The 14,260-nt window shown below is 41.5% G+C and overlaps 1 protein-coding gene across 1 annotated transcript in view; it reads right to left on the bottom strand.

Moving 5' to 3' along the window:
• Positions 1 to 14,260, bottom strand: part of ALOX5 (arachidonate 5-lipoxygenase) — a 56,549-nt gene that overhangs the window by 33,044 nt on the left and 9,245 nt on the right. The window contains exon 3 of the mRNA XM_070569187.1: positions 10,813 to 10,894. Coding sequence (XP_070425288.1) covers positions 10,813 to 10,894 — 82 coding nt within the window. The remainder of the gene's footprint in view (positions 1 to 10,812; positions 10,895 to 14,260) is intronic.

Below are 14,260 nucleotides of genomic sequence, written 5' to 3'. Positions count from 1 at the left end.
GGGTTTTCTCATTTGCGATACTAAAAATGAAGAGACAGTGTAAAGTGTTTATAGACTTTTCTTTTTAGATCATCATCTAAGCCTCTTAGATCAAATCAAGAAATCGACGAGGGCAGGAGAATCTTTTTGAGGGGTGGGGACGAGCATGGACTCAGATTGTATTACCCACGTACCCTTTTGGAGGAAATTAATTGAACACGTTCAGTCAAACAAAAATGAAATTAGAACGAACCAAGAATTTCATAAATACTGTAAACAGTGTTCATCAGAAAACAATAGCAAGTATAATTTTAAAGTAACAAAAATATCAAAAGCATTTTCTCAAAAATCAAAGCCCAGAGAGGACTGATTCAATGATGCAATTTGTGAGTCATTGCTACCGTTACTTGTTTTGGCAATAAGGAAAAATATCAGTGACGTAAATAATGCAAAATAAGAGACAAAATTATCATCTAGATAACATGATCTAATAACTAGGTAACTAAAAAGACTTGAAAATGATTAGATCTGATAAAAGAGTTTAGGAAGTTATCACAACAAATACTAAAAATGAGTAATTTATCTTCATTGCAGCAATATTTATTTACAACTGCAAAAACATCCCATCCAGAATGTAAAAGCTATACGTTTCCTTGGTATAAAGTAACCAGAAAGGTGACAGACCTGCATGAAGAAAACTAGAAATTCTACTGAAGGACATTACACAAATCTGGATGGAGGAAAGACACACTGTGTTTCTGGATGGAAAGACTGAGTGTCATTAAAATGCCAATCCATAACACATTTATATGTAATTTCAGAGCAATTCTTATCATGAAAAACTTAAAAAAGAATGGTGAGATAACAAAACAGCTATTAACATTTATTAGAAAGTTCTGATAGTGAAAGATGGCGCTGGGCCATAGAGTAGAAAAACAGACCAACACACGAAGTCTAGAAACAGACCCAAGAAGATATATGAATATAGTAAAAAACTAGTTAATACCTACTGAATGCTTTCTATGTGCCAAATACTAGTTGGTGTGTTTCATGCTTTCACCTATTTAATTCTGTCAAAACCCCTATGAAGTAGTAGTGTTATTTCCCCCATTTTACAGATGAGGGAATTGAGGCACAGAGAGATTAACTGACTTGCACAGGACACAGAGTAAGGGGCAGTGAGTGGCAGCGGAGCCCAGGCATAGGACCACTGCCCTGCGCCAGGGCTGGGTGCCACAGGTGTCATCCCAAGGCAGAGGGAAGGACTGTCTTATGTAGAGAACAATAGAGGGGGGCTTTGACCCCTACTTCACATCCTGTATAAAAATACATGGCAGACGAATTAAAGGCAAAAAGGCAAAACGAAAATCATAAAAGTAGTAGACAAAAATATGAGTATTTATGTAACATTAGCATGGGGAGGGCCTTTTTAAGCAAAGCACGAAACCCAAAAGTTATAAAGGAAAAACAATACACACAGTTAAGAAAATAAAGAACTAAAATCTGTGACAAAAGCAATAGAAGCCATGATATATGCTATACGTATCACAAAGGGACACTATCCTAACATGTAAAGCGCTCCTTTAGATTAATAATTTAAAAACCACAGAAAAATAAAGCACATAAATAGGCAATTCAAAAAAGAGGCTACGCAGAGAGGGTGAACTCTGGAAAACGAGCTGACAGGGACTAACGCACCAGTACAACGAAATGTTTGCACGAGGCCGCTTCTTGCAGCACTGCCTCTAATACCAAAACCAACCAAACATACGAGTGGGAAGCAGGCTGAAGGTCCACAGATAGGACAACGGTTGAATAAATTATGGTATATTCACATAAAGGAAGAGACATGCGGCAATTTAAGACTGAGGAGAACCAGGAGATACTATTTCACACACCCTAGATCAACAAGAGTGAAATGCCTCAGGCGCGAAGTATGTCGACGACGTGGGGAAACAGCAACTCTCAGAAACGGCTCCTTGGGGCAAGAATTGGCAGAACCCTTTTGGAAAACAATCGACAATATCTAGAAAACTTGAAATGTGGTCTGCAACCCTGCAGTCTACGTCTAGGAATGCTCTCTAGAGTAACTCTTCCGTGAGAGCAACAGGAGACCCATGAGGAAGCCCACGGCGGCCGGTGCGGCTTGTAACAGCCAGAAATGAAAGACAGTTCCCACGGGCATCAGGAGGAGAGTGGTCGAGCACGAAGGTTTATTCACAGAAGCTAAGATAATGGACCACACCTATCTGCGTCAACTGGTTGCTCTTCAACACAGAATGATGAGTGAGAAAAAGCAAGTCACAGAATGATTAGATTAAATGATGTAGATTAAAACCCACACCACCATACATTGCTCTGTGTGTGTGACACAGGCCACGCAGTCACAGTGGAAGGACACGGTCAACCTGTGTTGACTTCTCCATCTCGCTGCCTGGCTGACTGAGTGACGAAGGCCAGCTGGACTTGCTGGCTTTCTGACACACTGGAGACTATTCTTAGTTGTTATTTTATTTCTAAACCTTAATCTGGAAGCCCGAGAGTTCATGTAAAAGAGGAACTCCAAGATTATGCAGACAGCGCAAAGTTCAGCGTTTCCTGAGCGGAAGCAGAGGAGGGGGTTTGAAAAGGACAGATAACGTGGAAGGAGGAAGAAAAAATGACCATTAGATCTAAGAAAGAGGCAAGTTATCTCGCCATTAAAGCCCCCTGCCCCTCTCCCTAGACCCTGCCAAAAGCTACACCCCTGAGAAATAAACGCAGCACTGAATCCACTTCTCCTGGTAAAGGGGCGTTCCCCACAGCGTACTCCATAGGGTACTCGTTCTGCAGCACGGTAAGATTCATATGTCAAATTCTCTTGGGAAACACTGGATTAAAAACAAAACTAACTATGGTCCATTACCAGAGAACTTCTCAGAATCCTCAATGCTTATAGGCATCGTGAACCTCCAGGACGGGGATGTGATAAACAGTTTCCCAAATTTGTTTTACCATGGGACCCTTCTCTGGGGGGAAAGTTTGGGGATTAATGCCCCAGGGCACACTTTGGAAAATACTGGGCTAAGACAATGTCAGTAAGACTAATGAAACTGACCAGCCATTAACATCTTAGTATGAATTAGTGTGGAACTGATAAAACTTGCTGTCCACTCACCTAACAGAACACAAACAGTGTCATATCACCACAGTCTAGGATTCCTTCCTTCCACCAGGCCAGAAGCACGTGAAGTGCTCATTGTACAGGCTTTGCCACAGGTGGTTGAAGTGGGGAGGAAAGCTGAGAGAGGAGCATAGAAACAACTACCTTTCAGGGTGGGAATGGGCGGTGCAGAGCTCTCAGACAATGCCTTGTGCACTGTTCCAAGTACAAACATTTCCAAACCCATCATACGGTGCCTGAGTGAGAGGCTTACATACCAATATTCTAAAACACATCACCAATTCATAAATCCCTAACATCACCCACAGTGTAATCAGATTACCCCCCAACCTGGACCTCGTATAAAGACACAAAAGTTTTATTTTAAAATGTTTATTATGAAGTAGAACATACAAATCTATGTATGTACATAAGCACACACTCACACATGCACAAAAATGCACAAAACATCTGTGTAAGTGACACCCAGATGAAGAATCAGAACATTGCCAGTACCCTCAGCCCCCCTTCCTGCTCATCCTTCCTCAATCACCATCTTTGCTTTTATGATGATCATTTCTGTGTTCTTGTCTATTTTCCACTGCTACATAAGTTTCCCTAAACAAGATAATTGCAAACTTTTAGGGATTGGCCAGACAAACTTGTGTCTGGCTTCTGTTTGCAACACTGTATTTGTGAGGTTCATCCATGCTGCTCTGTGCGCCAGCAGTTCACTGATTTTCCTCGCAGGGTAGAACGATCACAATTTTTTTACCTGCTCTACTGTCGATGGATATTGTGCAGCTTCTATATTTTGGCTCTCATAAATTCTGCTGTTGTGAACATCTGTGTCCACGTATCCAGATACTCATGCACATGGATTTGGATCCAGGAATAAATTGTATGGGTCATAGATTCTAATGTAGCTTCAATTTTCTAGATATTGAAAAATTGTTTTCTACAGAGGTTGTATCAATTTATACTCCTGCCAGTAGTGCATGAGCCTTCCTACCCCTCCACAGGTTCTTTAACACTTTGGGTGTATGTGGTGTGTGTGCATGTGTAATAATAGTGGGAGTTCATTGTGATCTCACTTTTGGTTTCCCTGATTACACACGAAGCTGAGCATCTTTTTTGTTCTCAAATCTCTTGCCTATTTTTCTACTAAATTGACAACGTTCTTCTTAGAGATGTGTAGGGGCCCTTGGTATATTGTGAATAATAATTCTTGTCCATCACTCTGTGAATTGTCTTTTCACTCTCTTTGTGGTATGTCTCAGTGAGCAGAAGTTCCTCATTTCAAGGTAGGTGAACTGACCTCTTTTTTCCTCTTATGGTTAGCGCATTTTGAATTGTGTTTGAAAAATCTTTTCCCCTTGAGGCTATGAAGAAAAATCTCTTAAAAGCTTAGGTCTAAAAGTTTTATAGTTTTGCCTTTAACATCTAAGTTTAATCAACCTAAAACTGAATTTTCTGAATGACAAGAAGTAGAATCCAATTTCTTCTTCTTCTCCTCCTCCTCTCTCTCCCCCTTCTGTACAGATGCCCCACCGCCCCAGAACTGCTCATCATCGGTGCCCTCTGTAATATATCAAGTAGCCATGTGTGTATGGCTCTGTTTCTCATTTATTCATTCTGTTTCATGGAAATGTAAGTTTTTGATGGAAAGGAAGACAGAGGTAAAGATAGTTTTGAGGCTCAGGCAATCACGCATTTCAGTGGGGATTTATCAACCACTGGACATCAGCGAGTTGCTGAGAGTGGGGGAAAAGAGGAGCTGAGAGATGAGAGATGCCTTGACAAATTAGAAAAGCTAACAAAAAAAGATACTGCCAGCTATGGCAAGTATTGGTGAAGTGGGTACCCATACACAGTTCGTGAAAACTGGTTAAAGATTTTTGAAGGGAAATTTGTCAATATATACTTACACTATTATACAATAACTTACCCTATTTGATTTAGTAATTTCATTTCTGGGCACCTATCCTAAGGAAATACTTAATAATGCACAAAAAGTTTCTCACAAAGATTTTCACATTGTTTATAAGAATAAAAAACTAGAAACTTCCTAAACGCCTAGTCAGGCTGGTGTTTAAGCAAATTATGGTGCATCTATACAATGGAATATTATATAAAAGCTAGAATAATGTGATAGGATTTTTGTGATGAGATTTTTAAAATACAGGGAAATGATCCTGCTATACTTCTAAGGGGAAAACAAAGGGAGGATGTCAAATTGTGTACACAGCTCAGTCTCAAATAAATAAAAGTGAAAATGGATTAATTACAGGTATTTTTCTGCTTCTACATTATTCCTCTTCTTTTGCTTTTATTAGATTTAAAAAACCCTGATATACTACATATGCCCTGTAAGAAGTTAAACTATGGAGGAAGACGTGGAAAAGTGTAACAACCATCTCTCGCCAAACCCCGCCCCACCCCCGCCCAGCCCAGGAAACAGTGCTGAATGTTTAGCATGATTCCTTTCACCCCTTTCCCTTGGAAGGACTCAAACTTAAATTTCTCCAGGGGCCAAAGCAGGAAATGGAAGAAGCCTTCATACAGACAGAAGACAGGTGTTGGACTGGGGACACCCAGAGAATAAAAGCCCTGTTTACTCAGAACTCCACAAAGGCCCATTAAACACACAAAGAGGCTGGATAACAGCCCACTGACCACCAGTTTCCAAATGTGCACTCTGGATCATGTATTATTTTTAACAACAGCTATATTGAGAAACAATTTACATACAATAAAATTCACCCCTTTAAAGTAAACAATTCAAAGCTTTTTAGTATATTTACAGAGTTGTGCAGCCACCACCATAATCTAATTTTGGAATATTTTCACCCCAAATAGAAACCCCGTACCCATTAATAGTCACTCCCCATGCCATATTCCCCACTTTCAGCCTAGGCAACTACTAATCTACTGATCTTTGTCCATAGACTTGCCTGTTCTGGACATTTCATCTAAATAGAATCATACAATATATGGTCTTTTGTAAATGTCTTTTCCATTTAGCTAATGTTTTTGAGATTCATTCATGGTTTAGCATGTATCCACAGCTCATTCCTTTTTCATGCCAAATAATATTCCATTGTAGGGATATACAACATTTTGTTTAGCTACTCATCAGTTAATGGAATATAGGTTGTTTCCACTTTTTGGCTCTTATGAATCATGTTGCTGTGAATACTTGTGTACCAAGTTTCTCACGTGGACACATATTTTCATTCCTCTTGTGTGGATACCTAGGAGTAAAATTGCTAGGAGGTAACTCTGTTTAAGATTTTGAGGAACTGCTAAACTGTTTCCCAAAGTGGTTGCATCACTTTACATTCTACCAGCAATGGATGAGGCTCAAGTTTCTCCATCCACATCTTGGCAGGACTTGTTATTATCTGTCTTTTTGATTCTATCCATCCTAGTGGGTGTGAAGTGGTATCTTGTGGTTTTGATTTGCATTTTCCTGATGTCTAATGGGGTCAAGCATCTTTTTATGTGCTTATTGGCCATTCATATATTTTCTCGGGAGAAGTGTTTATTCATTCCTTTTTATGGCTGAAATATATTCCATTGTATAGATGCACCACATTTTATTTATACATCCATTATTTAATGGATATTAGGACTATATTCACTTTTTGGTTATTATGGATAACACTGCTATAAACATTCATGTACAAGTTTTTGTGTGGACATATGTTTTCATTTCTCTTACGTATATGCCTAGGTGTGCAATTGCTGGACCATATGGTAACTCTATATTTAACAGTTTGAGGAACGACCAGACCATTTTCTGAAGCAACTGCCCCATTTTACATTCCCACCAGTAGTGTGTAAGAGTTCTGATTTCTCCATGTCCTCACCAACACTTGTTATTATCTGACTTTTTGATTCTAGCCATCCTAATGAGTGTGCAGTAGCATCTCATTGTGTTGATTTGCATTTTCCTGATGAATAACAATGCCAAGCATCTTTTCATGTGCTTATTGGAAAACAAGGTCTATTCGGGTCCTTGTCCATTTTTAAATTGGATTATTTGTATTGTATTATTGAGTTGTGAGGGTTCTTTATATATTATGGATATAAGTTTCTTATCAGATACATGATCTGCAAATACTTTATCTCATCCTGTGGGTTGCCTTTTCACTTTCTTTTTTTTTTTTATTAAGGTTATGATAGTTAACAACCTTGTGAAATTACAGTTGTATATCATTATGAGTCATGTTGTAGGTACACCACTTCACCCCTAGTGCCCTCTCCCCAGCCCCCTTCCCCCTGGTAACCACAGATCAGTTCTCTTTGTCTTTATGTTAACTACCACCTATGAGTGGAGTCATATAGAGTTCGTCTTTCTCTGTCTGGCTTATTTCACTCAACATAATACCCTCAAGGTCTATCCATGTTGTTGTGAATGGGACGACTTTGTCCTTTTTTATGGCTGAGTAGTATTCCATTGTATATATATACCATATCTTCTTTATCCAATCATAAGTTGCTGGGCACTTAGGTTGGTTCCATGACTTAGCTATTGTGAACAATGCTGTGATGAACATAGCGGTGCATGGGACTTTTGGAATTGCTGATTTCAGGTTCTTAGGATAGATACCCAGTAGTGGGATGGCTGGGTCATAAGGCATTTCTATTCTTAACTTTTTGAGGAATCTCCATACTGTTTTCCAAAGTGGCTGCACCAGTTTGCATTCCCACCAACAGTGTATGAGGGTTCCTTTTTCTCCACAGCCTCTCCAACATTTTGTCACTCTTGGTTTTGGATATTTTTGCCATTCTAACAGGTGTAAGGTGATATCTTAGCGTAGTTTTGATTTGCATTTCCCTGACGATTAGTGATGATGAGCATCTTTTCATGTCTCTATTGGCCATCCGTATATCTTCTTTGGAGAAATGTCTGTTTATGTCCCCTGCCTATTTTGTGATTGGGTTGTTTGATTTTTTATTGTTGAGTTCTGTGAGTTCTTTGTATATTATGGAGATTAACCCTTTGTTGGATAAATAACTTGTAAATGTTTTTTCCCAATTAGTGGGCTGTTTTTTTGTTTCAATCCTGTTTTCCCTTGCCTTGAAGAAGCTCTTTAGTCTGATGAAGTCCCATTTGTTTATTCTTTCTATTGTTTCCCTCGTGTGAGGGGTTATGGTGTCCGAAAAGATTCTTTTGAAGCTGATGTCAAAGAGTGTACTGCCGATATTCTCTTCTAGAAGACTTATTGTTTCAGGCCTAATCTTTAGGTCTTTGATCCATTTTGAGTTTATTTTAGTAAATAGTGAAAAAGAATGGTTGATTTTCATTCTTTTACATGTGGCTGTCCAGTTTTCCCAGCACCATTTGTTGAAGAGACTTTCTTTCCTCCATTGTAGGCCCTCAGCTCCTTTGTCAAAGATTAGCTGTCCATAGATGTGGCCTTTTCACTTTCTTGATGGTACCCTTTGAAGCACAAAAGTTTTCAAATTTGATTACATCAATTTATCTATTTTTCTTTTGTTGCTTACGCTTTTGTTGTATCTAAAAATCCTTTGCCAAATCCAAGGTCACGAAGGTTTACCTGTCTTCTTCAAAGTTTTATACTTTTAGCTCTCACATTTAGGTATCTGATCCATTCTAAGTTAATTTATGTATGTGGTGTGAGGTAAGGGTCCAATTTCATTCTTGGCTTGTGGCTAATGAGTTGTCCCAACACCATATATTGAAATGACTATTCTTCCTCCATTGAATTGTCTTGCTGCCTCTATTGAAAATTAATTGACCACATAAGTGAGGGCTTATTTCTGGACTCTCAATCCTATGTCATTGATCTCTATATGTCTATCCTAATGCCAACACCACACTGTCTGGATCACTGCAGGAGTGCAGTAATTTTGATATTGGGAAGTGTGAGTTTCTCACCTTTTTTTTTCAAGATTGTTTTGACTATTCTGGGTTCCTTGCTTTCCACATGCATGTTAGAATCAGCTTGTCAATTTCTGCAAAAAAGTCAGCTGGGATTTTGATACAGATTGCCTTGAATTTGTACACTGCTTTGGGGAGTATTGCCGTTTTACGAACATTAGGTCCTCGGGTCCATGAACGTGAGATGTCTTTCACCTTATTTAGAACTTCTCTAATCACTTTCAACAATGTTTTGTAGTTTTCATTGTACAAGTCTTGGACTTTTTTCGTTAAATTTATTCATAAATATTTTATTTCTTTTGATGCTATTGTAAATGGTATTGTTTCCTTATTTTAATTTTCAGATTGTGGAGTACCAGCATACAGAAAAACACTGAATTTTGTATATTTATCTTGTATCCTGCAACCTTGCTGATTTATTAGTTCCAATAGTTTTTTGGTGAATTCCTTAGGATTTTCTATATACAAAATCATGTCATCTGTGAATGGCAATGGTTTTACTCAGCGTTCTTTAATGTGGGTGCCTTTTTTTTCCTCTTGTCCAATTGCCCTGGCTAGAACCTCTACCACAATGTCGAACAGCAGTGGTGAAAGCTGACATCTTTGCTCCTGGATCTCAGGAAGAAAGCATGCAGTCCTTCCCCATAAAGTATGACGTTAACTGTGAGTTTTTGTCAATGCCCTTTATCAGATTGAGGACGTTCCCTTCGATTCCTATTTTTTGAGTGTTTATTTTAATCATGAAAGGGTTTTGGATTTTGGCAAATGCTTCCCTGTGTGTTTATTGAGATAATCATGTGTTTTTTGTTCTTTACTCTATTTGCATGGTGTATTACATTAATTGATTTTTGGATGGTAAGCCAACCTTGCATACTTGGGATAAGCCCCACCTGGTCACATTGTATAATGCCTTTTACACACTGCTGGATTTGGTTTGCTAGCATTTTGTTGAAAATGTTTACATTTACATTCATAAGAGATACTGGTGTACAGTTTTCTTTTCCTATGATGTCTTTGTCTGGTTTTGGTATAATACTGGTCTCATACAATGAGTTGAGACAAGTTCCCTTCTATTTTATTTTTTGGAAGAGTTTATGCAGGGTTGGTGTTAATTCTTTAAATGTTTGATAGAATTCACCAGTGAAGCCCTCTGGGCCTGGGCTTTTCTTTGTGGGAAGTTTTAAAATGACTAATTCAATCTCTTTGCCTGTGATTGGATTATTTCTTAAGTCAGTTCCGGCAGTTTTTGTCTTTCTAGGAATGTGTCCTTTTCATCTAACTTATCTAATTGGTTGGTATACAGTTGTTCACGGTATACCCTTCTATTCATTTTAATTTCTGTGAACTTGGTATTGATGCTCCCTCTCTTATCTCTAATTTTAATAATTTGAGTCCTCTCATTCCTTTTTCTTAGTCTGTTAGCTAAAGATTTGTCAATTTTGTTGTAGATTATATATCAATTTTATAACTAAATTATTATTGGAAGACATAAAAAGTGAGGGGTAATCCTACAATGGAAGGTGGGAGAACATTACGATAAATCCAAGCTTTTACTGCCCCATTCCTTCTAAACGAAAAGATGGCTGATCCTAAGTTTGCTCCACAACTCTCTTCACCATCTGTGCCTGGAGCGGTGCTCAGGTGGAGCCAGGGACTGAGGAGCACCACAGGGAGCTGGGGCCTTGGTCATCACTTCTCAGTAGTGATGGGCCATAAGCTGAGGGCAGGGTTTATTTCATACCATGGCCCTCTGGCCATTTGGTCTGATGTCATAACTCACCGGTACTGTTTTTGCCGCGTTTCCAGTTCTTTACGTCTGTGCTGTTTGAGGATGTGAATTTGGTCATCACGGGCCAACTTTGCTGTGAGGAAAGGACAAGTGTGAGAAGAGCCTCAGGAAGAAGAATAACACCCCATATTTAGGTTTCCCTCAGACACCTTGTACTTCACATGCATCATCTCATTTAAACCTCAGCACACTCCCCCATTTTATACTGAGGAAACTGGGGCTTAGGCAGGTTGATTAGCTTTGCCCTTGAACTTTGCCCAAGGTCACACACCTAATAAGTGGATTTTCAACACAAAACTCAAATCCTATGCTCTTAGCCACTCCCTTTATAAAAGACAAATTCAGTTCCACCTCCTCCTGCCTGCTCACTCAGCAAGCCTGAGGGCTCTGCACCTTCAGGCCCTGAGAATCTTCTCCAGACACATGAGTCAGGCTTGGTTCTCATTCTGCTTTCCCGACATGGGCCAATGAATCTCTGCCTCTCTCCGGCAGCCCCACCGTGTGCCCATCTCTGGCCTGCCTGTGGATTTCCACGTGGGGGCTCTAACCTTCCACCTGGCCTCCAGGACACTGCTTCTGCCAACCATCCTGGGGTCCCTGGAGCAGAGCTGCCCCTCCTCTCTTCCTGGTCCTTGGTGGATTTCTTTAAACCACTGCAGAGTAGTTCACTCCTCTCCCCTCTGCAATTTTCATGCAGAGCAGAAATGGCACCTGACTGCAGGCTTCCGTGTTGCCTGAGAGAGCAGCAGGGACTCATGTTTCTAAGTCCAACTGGTTGTTGCTTCCTGGAGAAACGTGTGACTTCGACCCAACATACAGACGCTGACACTATCCAGTTCCCTGTGGTGCCTGCACAGAGGACTGGGAACCAGGCTGAACTCTAAAACAGCATGTGGTGTCCTGCAGTGTGGGCTTTAGAAGAGACACAGCTGGGTTTGGGTGTGGACTTGGGCTGTGTCACCTCGAGCAAGCTGCCTTAGCTTCCTCACAAGTAAAATGGAGATAATAACGCCTATTTCTAGGGTCCTGAACCCCACACAGTGCTGGGCACTCAGTAAGTGCCCAGTAAATGGGAACAACAGCCATCGTTCTTATCCTTAGAACCATATGGACCCGAGCATCCTCTTCCTCCCTCTAGGCCCAGACTGTAGAGGTGTCTCATCTCTCATTCCAGGAGTGGGGCAGGTGGCTGAGGGTGGGTGGTGCTTCTCAGGGCATTTAGAGCAGGGAGGTTGGTTCACGATTACCCTTCATGCTATTGTTTAAAGGGAAGCAGTGAACAGAGTCAACAGAGATCTGAGCAGCAGGATTCCAGAGCATCGCCTGAAAAGGGGGCCCAGAACAGTGCTTTTCCAGCTCTCTGGGGTGAAGGGCCCAGTTTTTAAAACTTCTATTCCATCACAGACTGATATTTTTGTAAAATATGATTAAAATTAACTACTGGAAAATCAAAATGAAAAACAAACTGAAGACATTCAAAATATAGGCCCTGTTTTTATTATCAGATGCACCAGTCATGGGATTATTCTGGCAAGTTGTGCCGAAAGGTTGTAAACGCCTGCTCTCAATCTCTGTACTGACTGCATGGCAGACCAGCTCCCAACAGTTTTCAGCCTACACTCGGAGCTCCCTGGCCCACAGCACCTTCTGCCCGAGGCAGCTCCAGTCCCAGGCTTGGAACTGGGGCCCAAAGAGAAAGATCAATGGGACACCTCTGCGTAAAGCCAACCAACAGGGGAGGCCAGAGGTCACGGAAGGCAAGGTATTAACTGTAACAACAGTTATCATCGGCCACAGGAGGCACTGTTGCAGGCACTCGACATGCATCATTTCTAACCCACCTCAAATAACAGGCCTATTTCTCAGGCACATTAGCTCTGAGGAGTTGCATCTCTCCAGCTTCAGTGGTATGAATAAGTCAAGACATGCGGAATTGCAACATGCCAAGTTTCAAGAGGCATATAGCTCCTTTTCTCCTGGCCCTGAGGGTGTTGGAACATTCTACCCCAGTGACTGCCAGACTTCCAGGAACATGGCAGGTGACAAAGCCTGGACTGACTGCAGCAGAGCTCAGGGGCAGATTCCAAAAGACTGATACTTGTGCCTTAATGAAGCTGTCCCTTCACAGAGATGCTCTGGATCTCTGGGACCACAGTGACAGCCTCGGACTTTTCTGTTCACCCATGGTGCAGTGGTGAAATATTAGATTTCAGAGGTTATCATGTGGCGAGTGATTGAATCGCTTGTAGGCTGGGCCCCCTCATTTCCAGGCTGTCCAAAGGACTGGTTATTGTGCCATGTGGTGAATTAAAGATGGCCACAAGCTCTTTGACATTCCTTCCATCGAGAGGGGGGATCTAAGTCCCCCTTGAGTCGAGGTGGGCTCTGTGATTGCTTGGACCAATAGAATACGGTGGAAGTTACACTGTGACAGTTTTCAGGTGTGAGGAAACTGGCAGCTTCCACAGTCGCCTGGAATACTTGCTCTTGGAAACCAGCTGCCACATAAGAAGTGCTAATACCCTGAGACCACCAAGCTGTGAGGAGCCTCAGCTCCATGGAGAAGCCCTAAAGAATGAGATGTCATGTGGAGGGAGAGACACCAAGGAGCTCTGAGGCACTAGACATGTGAGAGAAGAACCATCTTAGAAGTGAATCCTCTAGCCCTAACTGCCCCAGCCTCCAGCTGATGCCCTATGACTCACAGATGAACTGCCCAGCTGAGCTTTTCCCACAAAATCATGGGCAAAATAAAATGGCTGCTTAAAGCCACTAAGATTGTTACATAGTGATAGATAAGTGGAACAAGCTGGATAGCTTCATGTGCCCCTCTCTAGACCCACCCTTCACCTTGTCCTGTCCCTGAAGGTCCCTGATCTTGTCCTCAACTGGAATGAACTGCATCAATGGGCTTCACGTTGGGTTCAGCCACTGGGAACCCTGACCAGAGAACGGGGGGCATGGCGACAGTGAAGAGAGGACACTGATTCCCCATCTGCTCTCTGAGTGTCTCCCCCACTATCTGCATCTCTGCTGGGGGCCTCAGCTCCTCCCAAGGGAGCTCAGTCTCCAGGACACACCCCTCTGGATTGTTCTGGCATTCTCTCTCCCCATCCAGGACTAGCAGTGCTAATGGCCCTGCACACTGGCCTACACCTTCCTAAATATCCCAATCTGAATGTGCCATACGTTTTTTACTGGAAAGAGATTCAGGGTCTGTGGGAAGAAGGACTCCACAACTGAGACGGTGGGTGAGAGGGGCAGGAGGGAGATTTGGAGCTAGTGTTTTTCCAACCACTGGAAAAGGAAAAGTGCCCCGTCTACAGCCTTCCACATTCTGGCCAACCAAAAGACAAAGTGAATCTTGTGATCTTTTTCCTGCCATGAGATCAGGGGACAAAACTCCTAGCCCCAATCATTTAGTTCAGGAATATTCTTG

Source organism: Equus przewalskii, chromosome 1 (assembly GCF_037783145.1).
Source record: "Equus przewalskii isolate Varuska chromosome 1, EquPr2, whole genome shotgun sequence".
Classification (NCBI taxonomy): Eukaryota; Metazoa; Chordata; class Mammalia; order Perissodactyla; family Equidae; genus Equus; species Equus przewalskii.
The sequence above is the reverse complement of the archived record's forward strand: the minus strand, read 5'-3'. Positions and strand labels throughout refer to the sequence as shown.